We start from the raw sequence: 18,509 nt of genomic DNA on the forward strand, positions 1-18,509 counted from the left end.
CTGATTTACACAGTATTACTGACTTTAATACTTTCTTTTCCATTACAATTCCAGATATACTGGAAGAATCCAAACCTACTCCTTAATTTACTTTTTTTTTTTTTGCGTGCCGACTGTAGTCCAGCAATGAAATTGGATAAGGTGTGCCTACAAAATCAATGACAGGGTAAAAATGTGTTCGGTTCCAAGAAAAACTCATTGCTAGAGACTACAACTTTTTAAAAAATATTTGGGAAAAAAAAAAGGAACCTATTATATTTCAGTTTTGTCTTGGGAGAAATATGACCTACAAGGCTAGAGAAAATTTATTCCTATGAATATCAAATGCAAAAGATTAACATAAAATCAAAAGCTAGGCTCAATGCTTTAAATGGGTGGATGCACACTACTGTGCAGCAGAGAGTAGAAAATAATGGCTGGCTTTCCAGTAGAAAGGCTTGGCAGTCAGCTGTGTGGTGCAGACTGAGTTATGCCCCCAAAGACACTTTCATAATATTGAGGGGTAGTTTAGAGTGCAAAAATAAAGGAAAACAGTCTTTCAATTTAGTTTATCAGTTGATCAATGCTAGTCATCATCATACTGTACATAATTTGATCCACAGAAAACACAGCAAAATAAATATTCAGAAATAATTTTTAGTGATGGAATTCTGTGTTCTCCTACTTAACATCACTTTATAATTACAAAAACAAGCAAAAATCCTTATTAAGTACTTTAAAAGTTCTCATTTAAAATATTTCCCAGTCACTAAACTTACTTCTTTTTCTATACATAATTTAGCAAGTGTCCTTTAATTTAATGCATCAAAGGATTTCCCACAAACATAAAACAAGTATATAACTGCATGCATTCTTCTAGAAACCTACTCTAGCATGCTGGTTTAAGTTGACAGCTATATTATTATAAACAGGACTTATTAATTAAAATGCAACTTGTTATATCCTAGAAATTAGGTTTTCTTCAAGCCCAAAGAAACCCAGGATCTGTAGCATCATGGGAACGGAAAACAGCAAGAAAAAGAAATAGGAAAAATACTACATATTTGTTTGCATCTATGGGGTGCTAATTAGTTGAAAAGGGTGAGTGTCTCAGCCTGCCATCACCAAGAGATTACACAATCCACTCCTCCTTTCCGTAGCCTACACGCATCTAGTCTTGCTTTTGTCCTATGCTTCCCCAAAGGGCTCTCCTTTCAGCACATAAGGGAAAGAAGGAAACCACTTGATAAAGCCACTTCACATCCCTATCTTTATTGGGAACCTTGCCAAGGATGTTTACAAAAAGCACGAGTAAGCTGTAACGGGATAAGCAGGTAAGCTGTTTTCTAAGCTTCTCTACTGACAGAGCAGCTCAGTTTTTCATGTATTATGCCACAGGTATCTTTGAAACACTAATCTTCAGAGCAGTAATTTTCTAGTAAATGCTGAAACTAGTAGCGAGAAAATTTGTAAGATTCTGAATTTGTTCAAGGACTCAATAAGATGAGGGTATATAAGCAAGTTTGGAGGGTTCTTCTGATATGAGCTCAGTATGAAGGGCAGGAGCAAATACTTAAGTACTGACAATTTTTTTAAACTATTTTTTGCATAGAGTAACTTCTTAGACAGTCACTGGGACTTCATCTTTAAATGTGTTTTAGGAGCAAAACAACAAGTACTTTGTATCATCAACCCAAAGAAAGGCACCACTGTTGTGCTGTATTTTTCTGCAGCATTTCAACTGGTCATAAGGACTTCCAGATATGTTTTCTATGGAAAAATACATTCTGCTTTTGCATTAACTGAGGCCTTTCTATTAAAATGAACAAAATGAACTGGAGCTTTGTGGGTTTTTCCCCTGTGTATATAGATGCTGGTATCTGGAACTCAACATAGACTTTGTGCAACCACTAAAAGGAAAATTTGCAAAGATTAAATACGTCAAATGAAATACATTTAACTAAATACAATCTCTTGCAACTAATCTGAGGTAGTTTCAAAGCAAAGGTCAGACTGAGATAACATGATTACTGAGAAGTCAGAACAGAAATTCAATACTTTCTCTGGATTCCTAATCTGTTTCCTTTAAGAAACACAAGAGTTTCCAAGCCAGTTTCCTCTGATTCCTTCCCTAGGATCGGATCCTGGACATGTTTTAAAAACATTTTCAAAACCAAAGGTGATATCTCATGCAAATGTCCAAAAAGAGGTCCTGGTAAGAATGAAAAAATGCCTGTCCTTCTTTTACTTTATTCTCCTTATTAAAATGTGTGAGCATGTCACTTACCACAGCAAAGGTTTTCATTAACCTTTTGAGATGCACAAATGAATCCTCAAGGATATGAAAACAGTCAGGGCAAGAGCCCTTATTAATTTTTTTTTTCTAAGAGGTAAAAGTGGAATCAGAGTTCACCAAAGTTTTATGAAGTCAGAAAGCTCCTGACTTCCTGTCTCTGACACAAATCTCCCCTAATTACTGTACAAAAATTGCTTCTGTTTCTGCACTCTTTAAGAAAATCCATCTTCAGAAAGAGTAGTAAGAGATAACCATACCTGAGGGATTTGGACATATCATGAGACAGAGAGAACCTTGAGACCAAGGAAAATCATTCTGTTACTGTAACATGTAAAAAGAAATGGCAGACCTTGGAATGAAAACCTAGCAAAATTGTGTTGCTCCTAACAATCCTAGAATTAAGAAATATATTAATATATATTTTAAAAATTATAAGCCTAGAGAGGTAGAGAAAATTTAGTAACACCAGGCTTCATTCTGACTATTTATCAAAAGGAAAATAAGGTACAAATATTAATAAGCTGACACTGAGTGCTGATTTCAATGCCTGAAGTTCTACATAAAGAGAATCACTCAGAAAAAGCCAATAATTTCTTAAGTCTGTACAAGAGAGAGCTCTTCAAAAACTCAGCTAATTAATTATGGAGCTGTGAAAACTTCCAGAGAAAATATAGTATTATTTGAAATAATCTTTTACTTTAGGATGCGTCATAAAAGTAAAGAAAAACAATTATTGTAACTCCAGTACTATCCAAGATCTTATACACATTTATTAAGAATGAAGAAAATCTAAATCAAATATTCTCTCCCTTTAACTAGATTTACAAGAAGAAAAAAGAAAAGAAACAAGCTAACCTTCCAACACGACATTTATTCCTGAGGATTCTGTGTATATAGTTTTACTCCTTTCATTGTTGCTATTAAAATAATTATTTTGGCACTACTAACAATCAGAAACCCAGCCAATTTTTTAAGCTGCCCCCAGAAATATTGCTAGATTCTCTCAGCATTTGCATTTTCCTAGAAGTGCTCCAGAAGCATCTCCACACGTAGCTGATGGACAGCTAGATAAACTAAAAATGATGAATTCCAAATTATAACAAGTTACCCACATTTGTGAACAGAAACTGCATTGCCATTGTCACACCGCAAAGAAAACATTCAAATCACCTATACCATCCAGAAAAACATTTTGGTGAGTTTCTTCGAAGTGTGTTTAAAAGAATCTTGTTTATGTCCCTATGAAAAAGGGCCATCTTGGCCATGTTTAAATAAATCTGACTGTGTAGAAACATACAGTGGTAGTATTTATTCCAGAATTTGAGCCTGTGCATTCTCCAATCAAAGACCTATTTGTGAAGTACAAAACTGCCAACATGGGCCAGTAGTTCACTCATCAGTGTTTAGATCTAAAAATGGTCACTAAAAGATGCTAGACTGAACCATGACAAATGACAGTATTTCTGTGATTTCCTATGTTTTTGTGACTCTACAATATTGTTCTGTCACACCTACTGTGAATTTTGAAGAGCCAAAATTGTTTCTATACCTGCTCAAAAAGTGTTGATTCAAATTTTGATAACTTTTATTAATCAGTGCAACAAAGAGTTTTTGATGAAGGAAATGACCCTCTCAGAACATGAGAAAATACTTGCAAATGCCCTTTTCCTCTATTATATGGTGCCATTTTCTCTGTACTTGGATGAATATCTATATATTGTATATAGATATACAATATATGTATATCTATATATATGATATATGTACTTGGTGTACACAGTTGGCTGCCACCTCAAACACTGAAATCTATCAGAGATTTATGGCCACTGTTTATGCCTCAGAAATAATTTTTTTTTTAATACAATCATATTGGTAAATGGGGAGATGACAGTTATTTTCTCCAAAAATTGTTTTGGCCAGAGAACAGTTGTAAAACACAACCTGGCAATAGCACACATTTGTAAAAATAATTATCTGTAAAACTAAAATTTTTTTTAAGAAAAGTAATAGACAATAGGGAAAACTAAGATTATTCTTCAAGCACATTCATGATTGACCATGAAACACATGATGGCAAACCAGCAGGTGTCACAATGACATGGCTTCCTAGGTAATACAACGCCAAAAAAGCACATTCTGGTAATTTAAAATTCCATTTGAAATAACCTCCTCTTCCAGAAGGGCATTCACTGTGTGGGTCACGACAACTCTGATTTAAAAAGAAGGGTCACTGTGTAGTTACTAGCTTAAAAAGTTGTTCTGACAAGTCTCCCCAAGTGTTTACTGTAAATCCAAAAATCACTGCCCAGCAAGTCCCTCAGAATAAACATCTCTTTGTTGCTATACAAATACCTGATGCACTTCGTGAAGATATTTTCAAGGGTTCACAATGAACCCTCTTGGACTGAATTAGTATAAATGTAACAAGTTTGTTGCCATCTCCCCACTCCAATCACCAAAAACTGATGTCAGTTACACCCAATTGCTATAAACCCTGCAAAAATTCACAGGCATTTCTCCTCCCACACCTATTATTGAATCGTGTCTTATTAATTTCCTAATCCTTGTTGCTCATCGACACCATCATCCTTTTTTTCTTTCCCTTTCACTCCCTATACTTAATGACAGATGAAATTAAACCAGCACGTTAGGATAAGGACCAAGCACCCTGTAAAAGAGCTCCCTCCTGATACATGAACAAACAATAAAACAGACAAAACATTCTACCTTTGCATTAAAAAAAGAAATGCGAGAAAATCTCTTAATCACTGTTACTCAGCAATTTCAACTAGAGAATCTTTTTTTTCCTGTAGCCAAAGATCATCACTTATGGGTATCTCTGCATACTGCAGGTTGAAAGAAAGAATAAAACAATTTAGCTCAGTACTGCAGCTAAGATAAGTCTGAATAAGGTGCTGTCTCCAAAGAGTTTCAAAGATGCCTTATTGTTATAACTGAAGAGACCTCTTGCAGCTTATCCACAAAGATCCATAAACAATGTGTTATAGTATAAGAACCCAGTTTCTTTTCCAGCATATTCAAATGAGTTAAGACAATCTGACTCACAATTCTAACAATGGATGGTACATAAATCCCAGAGAAGCATAAGAGAAGCATAATGACAGACAAGAGTGACCCTATTCTGCTGGACCAAAAGTCCATCTACTCGAGTTTGTAGCCTATGACAATGGCTACTAACAGCTCATTTAGAAAGGAAATAGGAAAAAAGCACGAAGAATTTACACTGTATGAAAAGGATAGAAAACACAGACTACAGATGTACAGAGTATTCTTACTCCAGTATGTCCTCAGAGCAATCAGATGCTTATGGGTTTTCTCAGCTGGAGGCTGCATCAGGATCATAGTATGTAACAGCTCTTGATGAAGTATTTCTTCTTCGGAATGTGTCTAATCACTTTTTGAACCCATTTACATTTTTAACATCTCAAATATATTATGCTAATGGGTTCATAATTTAGGCATGGGTTGTGTGAAAAAGGACATCCTGTTGTTTCAAATCTGTAGTCAATTCGTTTTGCAGGGTGCCCTTCATTCTTCTGTTATGGAAAAGGTAAATCTGTCAACTGTCTTCATCACTACAGTCATAATTATCAAACTTCTGCTAGAGTTCAGGTCTTTTGCAGACTAAAAAAATCCCTTTCTGTTTGGTAGCAGCATCATCATAGTGCAAAGACAATAAGGAAGAAAGGCTTTATAAAGAGATAATATCACTATAAGAATCGGAGGTCTTTTTCTGGCTGAATTGAACTAGATCAGCTAGTCAGCGCAAGAAATTCTGATCTTGTTAACTCCCTCCACAATAACAACAAACCTCCTACAAAAGAGCACAAGATCTATGGAGAGTAACTGAGCATCCTCAAATTTCATATAGTTAGATAAGTAGATGTAAATGTCTCCACAGAACTTATAAAAATCAGAAACAATAATTCTTCTGAGAAGAAATTATTCTTCAACCTAATTAGGCAATTAATTCTTTGTTAGCTTTTCCGTCCTTATGCTTAAACAAGACAAATCCTTCAAGTAAAATTCATACTTATCATTGGCTCAACACCAACTGACACTGGTAGTATAACCAATTATAATTTTCTGCAAAACCTCCTTACACCTGGGCTTTAAGTGTTCCACAGGGAAAAAAAAGATCCATTCCCCTCAGAACTAGAGAAAATGACCATACACAACCTCTTCCTCTTCCATAATTGACAGTCAGACATTTTGCTCAGACTGCCTAAAGAATTAAAATAATTAAACACAATTAAACTCAGTGGACTGTTATCCAGGTTTATTCACCCTTGATAAAGTCAGGTGAAGTGGTTCCTCCAAGCCTCACATGATGCTAGTCAAATAGCTCATTGTTCCCCTCTGCTGTGCTGATGGGACTGTTAGCTTGTCACATATATTCTATCAACAAAGAGATCAATGTAAAAAAAAAAAAAAACTTCCTTTCTTCTTTGTTTTTTGGACTTCTTGAAATACAGAGAAAAGATATCTACACATCTGGTTACCTTTGCTCTTCTATGTATCCTGAGAAGGTGGTAGTACCTGTACAGAGCATCTGAACTTCAAATTAACCTCAAATTTCCACAGTGACTTAATGATGTTTCCTGTTTGCTTGCATCTGGCTAAGCTCTCTATCTGTTCCCAAGCTCTAATGGCAGATTTTTCCACTGTAATCCTAGCATCCCTCTTTGAGCTGCAAGAGCTAATTCAGTCTAGGCCTAAAGTAATGGAGGAATTAGGGCTGTAATTAGTAATGTAGAATTAGGACTTGAATATCACCAGGTCCTGATTAACTTTGCACTCAAAGCATGGCTTGGATCGTGCCAATCTGCACTTTCCCAAAACAATATTTGGGATCAGATGAGAGGACCAACACCTGCCAGGACTACTCCAGATGGTAACTTGGATGCAAGATCATATTTGGGTGTGAAGAAAAAGCAGTTTAGCCTCATAGATGTCTCATGCCATGCAACTAGGCCTCAGAGGCAAAGATCAACCAAACCTTTTTTTTAATCTGACACTTCATGAGATTCTTTACAATTTCTATGCATCTGGATTTAATTTTCAGGACAAAGGAAGTTATACTATCCTAGTGTGCATCCATTTTTTCAGCGAGATTACGAAAATAAAAATTCTTCTCAGAATACTGAAGTCCTCTGTAGTGAAAATTGTCTAGGAATTCCATAGTTCACTTCTAAGTTCTTAAACCTCAATAATCTTCAGGAGGATTTTTTCACAAATCCCTGGATTTTTCTGTCCAATATTTGTATCTTTGAAGGTCATTGAAAAGAGTACATCTCAAAATTTTGTGGGTTTGCTTGTTTTTGGACTTTTCAGTGTCTGAAATGTGAGTACATGTTTTGAACCAAATAATTTCTGTCTACATGCTTAATAACACCTTCAAAGTATTTGAATAATATTTGTGACACAAACAAAACTCAATGTCAGCTAAGCAGAGGCAACAGGGTTCATTTCTGTGTAATACGTGTATTCCTCCTACAACATATTTAAAGGAGTATAATCTTCTGAAGGATCAATTAGGGAATGTATAGAAGTAAATCGATGGGAATACAATCATACTTAGGCCTTCCTCCTGATGAATGACGTGGCAATATAATTTAACTTTTGTTCATAAAACATGCAAAAAGCCCAAAAAAACCAAAAGAAAGCAAAATCAGTTTATTATAGTCTAGTTGAAAGATATTGGACAAGATTTATTTCATGCCCAGGACAAGGAGTATGAAGAAGTAATTTTTGGACAAAGAAGTTGATCTACCACTGGCCACTAGGACAAATAAGGGGAGTATCTATGACTCACCATGAAAAGTATACGCTTTAAATTAGCTGCACTAAATCTGATCTGATAAACACAGGACAACTGGATTAAAATTCCATCTCATCATAGATATTTTAAAAGATAAAGTAACCAAATCACCATCATGATTAGCTAAATCACTACAGAATCACACGCTGAAAATTTTTTGGTCTTCAATAAGCCTGTACTATGTCTGTGATTTACTGTTCTGTGTATGCAACCAGATTTCAAAGCCTTAAGACATTAGAGCAGTTTCAGAAGTAAAATTTCTGCTGAAAATCCTCACTAATAGCCAGTATGAGGTTAAGTCAAATATCATTGATTGCTTCTGCCCATGGAAACATGAGAAACATCCATTTAGAGCATGGCATTAACATTTATATCCAACTAGACATATCCAAGATGAATTTTCATTCATCCTCAGGGCTTCCTGTACTTCCTGTGATACAAAAGAGATGCAGAATTTCTATACATATATAATATACGGATAAGACATTGAGAACTTTGCTGAACTGAGTTTTCACTACTTGCATACAGAACATCCATGAATAAATATTCTTTATTTGTGCACATGTGGTGTAACAGACTATCACACTGCGTGACTGCATACTTCCCTTTCCTCAAAGATGTAAGTCTCATTTAATGGACAGAACAAGCAATGCTAACATCTGCAATTATTTTACATTTTGTCTTTTTATCCTTATTGGTCAATCTTTGATTACAGGTCTTGTCTAGCCAAGATTAATCAAATTAATACTTCTATACTTGGATTTAAAAGTCCCATAAAAGTTAATGACTATTCCCTTGTTATTTCTTTCTTTCTCAGCTTACAGACCATGGGAACATTCCTACTCCATTTCAATGCAGGTAAAACAGGTTAGCTGACATTGACATAAATAATCATTATTAAAAAGTGTTGGCCACGTGGGTATACACTCTCCACATACATCAGCAGAATGGATCTTCTCCACCAATTACTGAGATTTTTTTTTCTCTTGTTGACTTGATTTTTTTTTACTCTAAAAACAAAGATTGGTTTACAGGAAAGAAACAATCTGAAAACAAAGAACAGCAGGGCCAGACAACATTCAGGAGAACTGTCTTGCACAGGAGGGAAACGGTTTTGTATTGCACATAATGTTACTTAAACCATTATTGAAACACTATCTCTCTTATACTGCCCACTCTAGAAGGATATTGATCATCTAGAAACATTCAACATGTAAAGTGAAGAGAAATCATAAGAAAAGTAAAAAATCTATTTCTCAGTGTGATAATAAAAGAAGCTCCAAGTCCTAATTTACCAAAAAATTGAGGAATGACAAAAATGAACATCTGTTTCTTTTCTAATATAACTAGCAATAGTGCACAGAAAACGATGCTGTGAAGTCAGGCTTAGAAATAAGGAGAAACAGTGGTTTTGAGCAGACAGAAAAAACAAACACTCCTAATACAAGCTTAACAAAGACACAACAAACATTAGTATAAGTACATGTTGAGAATAATTGCTCTAGATATAATGTGATTAACATAATTAGTTCAAGAGGGAACTCAGACCAAGCAGTGACGTCTACTTCCTAAGACCAAACATATCGTCATTAAAGGATTACCCTCTGCAAATCTCTGACCATCTAAACAATTCTAAATATGCAGAAGTCCAGAAAAACAGAAAAATCACCTCCTTCACCTGACCCACTCAAAAAAAAAAAACCCCAAAACAACCAGACAATTAACTCTCACACTGTTCAGCAAATTAAAAGAAAAAAATGTACCATGCAATTTTTTGTACCGTTTGGAGTTTGCTAGTGATAAACATTCAAATAACAAAGAATAAAATTAGCAACTGCTTCAACATTGAGACACACGTTGAACAAAAGACTTCATCATCACTCAAGACCTCAGTATTACCTACCAAGAGGCCACTGCTTAGTAATTCTGTACTATCAATACTTTTAAAAAATCCTATTCTATCTTACCTAAATATCCTTTCCTTTAACCTTTTCTGTCCAAAAAAACAGACTGACAACATAACAGGGAGAATTTTTTCATTAAGTCCTTCTCAATATTTTCACAGCCAAAGTGATAACTTATGAGCTGATTTTGTGATGAACTTGTAAGCTGATTCTCTTCTGATTAATTAAGAGAAAAAAATAAAAAAAATTGAATCTTTCAGGAAATGATACAGCAATAAAACCTTTTTAAAAGCACTGGCACAATACAACAATCTCCCAAGATACCTGCTTCTTCTGCATGCCTGACACATGTATTCCATTTTCATTATCTGGACTAAAATGGCATTTCCTATGCAGAGCTCCACCACAGAACTGGGAAGTTCCTTCACCTGTCTACCTGTGAAATACTGATACTAACATAAACTTTCTAGACACATGAAAAATGGTAACCTGCAAACTATGCCATACAAAAGTCTGCCAGTGAGTTTTATCTCCATGGAAGTGAGGACTGTGCCAAATACACAGAGAAATAGGTTCTACATAGTAAAGCTCCCTGCCATCATCTTATTGCAAAGCTCCCATACCGTCTCAGCGATTTCTCATGAGCAGCACTGACTCCTTCCTCACACCTCAGCCAACAAACTCCAGCTCTCCCCTCATCCAGCTAACCCACTCTTTTATACCACTCATCCTTATTGGACACAGCTGTGGCCTGTTAAGGGCAGGCCTGTTCCTAATCTTTGGTAATTAGTACAGCTGCAACTCCTCAGGGGTGAGGCTACCTTCTGCACTATCTTTGTTTGCTTACATTCTATCCCCATCACAGCCCCCAGACATTATTGCAACTTTTCTGATAAAAACATTGACAATTTTGTCAGTCTGGATATTATCCCAGGAAAGTAGCACCTGTCAGTATCATAAGTTACCTTGGTTCAGACCAACAAGTCCACCTAGACCAACATTTTGCATCAAACAGGCCATTGGCAAACACTGAATGAAGAGCAAGAACACAGCAAGCAATTCTTCCAGTTGGAATTGGAAAATACACCCTTTCTGTCTTATTTTGATGAAAATTAAAAAATAAAATCCAAGAAAGGCATCAAAATATGTAAATAGTAGGGTTTGGTAACAAGAAGCCCTGCTTGGATGTCGCAAACATAAGCACAGCAGGGGTGCATCAGAATAAAACAGCATGTCTGCAGCATCAAGGAAATATTAAGACACCCTAATTATAAATCAAGGAGGTTGTTAACATGTTGCCATATCAGTTCCTCTGGCCTAGGTTGGGGAGAAGTCAGAATTGCAACAAGCTGTGGAGCACCACAGCAGTGACAGTCTCCAGATATCCTTCACCTACAGCTACTACCCTGCACTACAGAGCAGGTATCTCTGCTCAGTCAGTGCAAAAAGGCACAGTCCTCAGAAAATGACAAACCAAGAATAGGCTTCATTTTTTTTCTTTGTAATTCTGGCAGCAAGCTGACATCTCTTTAGCATACACATACTGAGACATATCCTCCTTACAGGTATCTTTTTATATACAGTATCCCTGCTTATGGAAATGCATGTCAGCCATCCTTTCACCTATTTAATAACCTTAGGTGAATTGCAAGTAACATGCCTCTAAACACTACCTTTTAAAGGCAGGAATAAATAACATAATTCAAAGAACAAATAATGGAATAATTATGATCTAATGTAGAAATATGTACTTTGGTATTCCTTAACAATAAAAACCTAAGTATAGACTTGCTCCCTAAATAGAGCCACCCATCAACACCTCTCAAAAACTCACTACTTTGTCTCTTACATGACTGTAGCCAAATTTAAAGCTCACCATGCTGATATCTAAAAACCTGAAAATGCAGCAACAGAAATAACTTTTTGTATTTTTATTAATTATATGAACTTTATTATGTGTCAATGATGCAGCCTAGTATAGTTCAAAAATTACAGCAATGTCATATTTACATGAACCAAATAATTTCTAATTACTTCATTTTTTTTTTTAACAAGTCAATTATGAAATATCAGGTTCCTGGAAATGCAGTAAGTCAATTGCACTTAAAAGATTATAAGTTCTGGGTATAATCAGTGTCATATCATGTACTGAATGTACGACTTTCCATTCTTTTTTTTAAATTGTATTTATTAATTACTGAACAACATTTGAATTAACAATGACAAGGCACCTTAAATTCCCACTATACATAGCTTTACATTTTTTGGCAAATTTGGCTGGAAAAAAAAATAATGTTTAAAGCTGTTAATGTTTCCAGATTTAGCAGTAATTAAGCACATGGTCATGCACTGTGCTGAACATGAGGGCCATGGGAAGTGATGAGTTTTTTCAATTATATAGGCAGCTTTCCATGTAGAAATTCTGTGTCTGTACAGTTTGTCCTTTCTTCTTAATATAAGAGGTAATTAAAAAGATTAGGAAAGACATCTACAACATTCAGTATCAACAGTGTAAAAGATGCACATCTGGCTTGTAATCAATGTGTTTAGCCTCTTATTGTTGTGGCAGTGAAGTTTCAAATAATATAATTAAGGTTGGAATTTATAAATATTTTTCTGAGAAATTTGTTGGGAGATGAGGATCTATCCAGCAGCAGAGTCTAAAGCTTTCCTAATATTATGGTTCTGGCTACAATCATCTGCCACTTTTGCTTGAATGGTATGAAAGAGGACAATGGGAGAAGTCTCATGAGTTCTGTGAGTGCTATATCTAGGCATCTGGAAAAGATGTCCTTCCAGCTGATTGACTCTGCCATGATCTGGATAGCAAAAATTTAAAACTGAAGTGTTTGTGTATTACAAATAGAGTTGTTTTGAAATTCTGTATGCAATAATAGAAGGCCTGGGTTTGTTCTGAACATGTAATTTATCAGTAGAAAATAGAGTTCAAAAAGTTGCAGTGAATACCCAAATATCAGCTTAAGCAGCATTCCTTTCCAATGTTACCTTTGCAGTTTTTCTCCAATATACCAGGAAAAGGAAAAAACAAGTTAAAGAAAAAAAAGTCTTATAATTTCAGATAGATTACCATCACAATCAACCTGTCATGACCAAATTTCAATCTATCAGTTTCAATCTATACACACTGAGGACTCAGCTCATTAGATTCTGGGATATAGTTATACCTTAAACACTGCAATGATTCCTGCAATCACTGCAATGATTTAATGATTTCCTCCCTTTTTAATAATTTAGGTTTTAAAAAACCCAAACCATTTACAGCAATTAATTCAGTGAATCTCAGTCACAGATAAATTTTGGTTCATTTAAGTCTAAATCAGACATTTCAGTTCATGCTAATGAAATTCAGATAAACTACCCTGGCAGCAGGCCCATTGACTTCTGGCTGAAGAGTACACACAGCTGGATGTCTGTAAATCAGGCAGGACACAATTTCTGCATATAGGTTAATGACTGTCCTGCGTCACCAACGTGTAAGAGTACAGACACTAAGCCAGAGACCTCAAACAGCCTTTTGCCTGCCTGGCAACTTCCTCATAAAAACAAAGCTCACTTTTCCGGCTGTATCATATTACATGATGTGAGCATTTGTAAAGTAGACTAGACTGAAGCAAAAGGGATAGAGGGAAAGTTATACCCCTACTGATGTAAAGTGACTTAGGCTACACAGTCACTTCAAGTCACCACAGATTTGTGCTGACACCAAAAGGATCAGTTGCATCCTCTCCCTGTTGTTTCTCAATGCCACCATAACTCAGGCAGTAGAATTTGTACATATATAACATGAAATGAGCAAATCATCTAGCAAATTTCTTTCCTGAAATATTCCTTTCTGAAAGATTAGGATATGTTGTTACCAGAAATATTTTATATGACTATAGGCTTTATCTTTCTACAAGAAATACACAGACAAGTTTCATTAGTATCCATTACATTCTATAAACAAAATGCATTCAAATTAATCTGTTTTACTTGGCAAGTGTAGTTTTAAATCTGGTTGTGCTTATTTTTATCTAAAATCCAGCACTAAAGAAGACCCATCTGTATGACTGCCTTTAGTGGAATAACTATGGCCACCTTAAAGATGGCAGTCAGTAAAAGGGAAGTAGTAGGGAAGGCAGAAAGACATGAAGGATGATAACAGAATGATGCTAAATGCTAATGGTAGCATAACTATTGCTTGACACTTTGAATACAAGTTTGGGAAAAATTAGCCATAATATAGAATTTTTAAAGTATACGAAAAAAAACAGACAAATCCCACTGTAGTACCTGTTCACATTAAAACTTCACTAGGATAATGGTCAGCAGTCACTTTACTTTATCAGTTGCTACAAAAAGTTTCACGAGGACTTCCACAAAAATTTATCTTTCATTTATAGCCTTCTCCCCAAAAATTCAAAACTTTGAGCAACTGGTAATAAATTCCACTAAGCAAAATATGATTCTTGAAGCTAAAAATTCTCCAAAGCATTTATTTTGTTTTAGCATAAAGATCCTTAACCTACACTATGAAGTATGTTTCAAACACGGAGTGATTTCTAATAGTGATTTCAAGCACCTTAGATAAAATTACTATTTTTAAATGCGCATAGCTCATAAAAACAAGAAGTATAAATTTCTGGTAACATGAAAGTATTTTTCATCATCTTTTTACAAAAAGCATTGTCACAACCTATTCCCCTGATTCATAGCACTGTTTTTCTGATTGTTGCTGTGGATTATAATAATAGGCCTCCTGCGGTTCTGTAGTTTGCAAACTACCAGGAAAGTAACAAACAGTCTATTGCTATACACTTCTATTCTCTGACAGGTAATCTCTTTAAGCCAACAAAAAATTATTCCCACTTTAGGACGATATGTAGTCATTACCACCAAAAATCTGGCTCAATATAGCCTTTTCCATTCCTTGTCCACCATCTTTTTATCTTTTTATAATTCTGCAGAAAACACTATCTTCTAGGAAGTAACAATAGCCCCTCTATTTAAAATGAGAATTATCATTAGAACTGAAACCCCTAAACACCTTAGAGGTCAGCCACTGAGCACAACCAGTGTTTCCTCCCTAACCTTCTTGGTAATTTCCTCCTTTGCATTTTACCTGGTACATTACAACTCATTGTTAGAATTGCATGAATCTTATGTTTGCAGGAAATCTCACAAAATTTAAGATCATTACAAAATTTATATTTGTCAACACAAGCTGGCTCAAAACAAAGTTTCTGGGTCAGTTTAGCAAGGTATTTTACCTAATGCAACACAACAGAAATACCTCCAGAATTTAACACACTGAGTTATAACGTCTATGTCAACATTCTTATCTAAACTTGACTTAATTACATGTTACAAGTAGGAACTTTTGAGATGGTATATCCAGTAATTTACTAAAGCATACTGGGTAATTTTAATTCAAAACTTACCAATTTTTGATCCAAGAAAACCAAGTAATGTTTTCAAAATAGACACTACAGGTTGATGGACAGTATTTGCAATTCAAAATGGGTAAACTAAACTTCCAATATAAATATCAGCATATTTCAAAATAAAAATACCAAAAGGCTCAAAATATTTAAAAAATTGTTAGCCTATTTTGCCATCAAAAAATGGCAGAACCTAAACACAAAAATTATAATATTCAAGTTATACGAAAACCAGATTTCCTTTTTAAATCTGAAAATAAGCTGTTCAAATGAGCTGTTCAAAGCTAAATATTAATCACAAATAAAAAGCACTTACCTTCTTGTCTGTTATTTTTCCTTTTTAGCCATTTTTCCACAGTTTCTGCACTTACACTTTCTGACACAAACTCATCCAGTACCTGGGGGTGAAGAGAAAGATACGCCTTCACTTTTTCATCTGTTAAGCCTGAAAGAGAGAACATTAATAGATTACATTATTGGTGTGAACTCCCTCATATGAAGAAAATACCTGGAGACCAGCAATAATCAATGTCCCTTTGTTTAACACACTGATTGAATATATGACTACTTAAATAGAACAGAGAGAGCAATATCCTGTCAAAAAAAATGAGCTGCACTGAAGAAAATAGTAGAATCAAAGTGTAGCCATAGAAGATACTGTGTACAAAGTCCCCTGAAGGCATACACATAAACATTACCCATGAGAAATAGCCAGGTAGCAATTCATGACTATGGTTGTGACTATAAAATTATTTCCAAGCTATGCAGGATGATATAGTGATAAAGAAACTGGTTAGAAGGAGATAGAAGAAGGTGAGCTGGGATGTCTCACAGAGCACCAAATTCAGTGCTCTCACTGCAAATGGCAGCAAAATCAACACAAAATATTATGGAACACCAAAATCATACGCAATTTTCAAATACTAGAATTACTTAAGTTACTTTAGATGTATAAAATGTTTTCACAAGCATGCTCCATTGCTTTAATAACTTAGTTATCAAAATGAAAACAATTGCAGATAAAATGTATTTATAATATCTGCAACAGAAAGAAAACTCAAGTAAACATTTCAGAAAAAGAAGAACTATTCAGAATCTCAGATCCCTTACATTCATAAATAAATTTTCAAACTCACAAAATTATAATCTGATTATGCACTTTGCAAATCCCCCAAACAAAATGACTGGCCACAGGCAGGTGAACTCAGCAGTGCTGAGGCTGTCCTAAGGGGGAAGCAATAAAAAGAGCCTGTCCTGAGGGACTTGGCTCCAGGCTACCATAGAGGAAATAGGCACCCCAGTGCAAAAGCCTTAATGAGATATGAGGGGAAGAGAAGTAACAACAACTGTAATGACTCTAATGAGATAGGAGGGGAAGAGGAGCAGCAACCACTTCAATGACTCTAAATAAGCCATCTTCTCTTGTGTTTTACATTTTTAAATATAATAGCAAATTCTCCACAGAAAGCTGCCAGGTCTCAGCAGAAAAGAAACTCCCCCTGAACAACACTGACCTCTTTCAGAGAGGTACAAAATGAGATTAATTCTCCTATTTTGTGCTCTTTGCACAGTATCAGAACGTGATGAACGTGATGATTTGAATGCTAGTCAGTGATGGTAAAATTTAAGATTTCTTACAAATGTTTACTGTGAAAGTCTTCAGGAAGCAATACCAGAAGACAACCAAACAGCTCTCATCTGCAGACCATCAACCACCTACACAACTTTCCCTACACCAGCTGCACCACATCCCTCACCCACATCAGCCCCCAACAGCTCAAAACTGCTTTAAACTACCCTTCCTTTTAATCCAGAGGTGCAACTCCTGCTGGATATCATAACCTCAAAGAGCAAATCCCCATACATGAATCACTTGAATAATAGCTTATTGAGCATCCTGATTTTCGTTAGTGAAGAAGAAAAGGTATATCATAAATCAGTAAGACAAGTAGACAATGAGCAAGTGGGGTGAAAACAAGCAAAACCCTACTATGTTGATAGTTTAACCTTAGGTGAAAGCTTGTAGAGGTAGATCATAATGCAGCTATAAAGAAGTACAAGTGCGAAATGAACAAGATAGAAAAATGTAGGCCCTTAAAAAAGTATTTCTAATTTCATAGTGAGAAAATCTGAAAAGGAAACATGTTTTAAGAATCATTCAAGAGAGTACCACATTTTAAAGATTTAGCCATCAAAATGTTACACTTAATCAAAATTTATCTGCCCTTTAAGTTAAACACTAAAAATGATCAAAACAGACTTGTCATAAAATGTCTGCTATTTTCAAGTTGTCTTTAGACTGCAAAAAAACCATCTTTTGCTTCTAGTAAAAAATTATGACCCAAAAAGATTGTAGAATTAGCAACTGGAATTCTGAAAGGACTGATCTGTTTCTTCAGTGAAAATAACCTTTCTTTCTTGATTCAAACCTTTAAATGTTGTGGGTTTTGTAAAACATACATCAGAATTCAATAAAATGTTAATTTGAAATAAGATTTCAGTCTACAGGTCTCAAGTTTTATATCCAGATATTATGCAACTTCAGCAACCTAAAGCTAAAATCTCTGCTTTAACCTTATACAGAAAGTAATTCATGTAACCTATTACAGAAAGTAATTCATGGAGCTGATATAAGAATTCCTAAAAAGTCTTTAAATTACCCATCTTTATTTCACTAAAGGTATCTGCGCAGATGTTCTTTTTCAATGTGGGATTTGTAGATGGGAGCAAGAACAAGATTTACAACTATGTTTGTAGATTTAAAAAGGAGTGACTTAAACCTATTTTCTACATAGATTAAGGCAAACTTATTGGTCAGCTCCCAGTTGTTAGCCTGCTGCATCAAAAAATACACCCTGCAAGCATACACACAAACTCACAACCAAAACTAACAATAACACATTGTAACTCCACAAAATGTAGAAATACAAGTATTTTCAACAAAATTTTAATGTTTTGTGTTTTATGTGCATTACGGCTAAAAAGTGTTGTAAAGATGCCTGAATGTAAGAGCATTTTACAGCTATGCAGAAGCAATTATTTTATGG

At 35.1% G+C, this 18,509-nt stretch overlaps 1 protein-coding gene across 7 annotated transcripts in view; it reads right to left on the reverse strand.

Moving 5' to 3' along the window:
* Window positions 1-18,509, reverse strand: part of PDE10A (phosphodiesterase 10A) — a 343,399-nt gene that overhangs the window by 77,786 nt on the left and 247,104 nt on the right. For all 7 annotated transcript variants that reach the window (XM_071430677.1, XM_071430669.1, XM_071430706.1 and 4 more), the window contains one exon: window positions 15,779-15,907. In XM_071430677.1, the coding sequence (XP_071286778.1) occupies window positions 15,779-15,907 (129 nt within the window). The remainder of the gene's footprint in view (window positions 1-15,778; window positions 15,908-18,509) is intronic.

Source organism: Agelaius tricolor, unplaced genomic scaffold (genome assembly GCF_023055355.1).
Source record: "Agelaius tricolor isolate 1412-34295 unplaced genomic scaffold, bAgeTri1.0.p SCAF_1, whole genome shotgun sequence".
Classification (NCBI taxonomy): Eukaryota; Metazoa; Chordata; class Aves; order Passeriformes; family Icteridae; genus Agelaius; species Agelaius tricolor.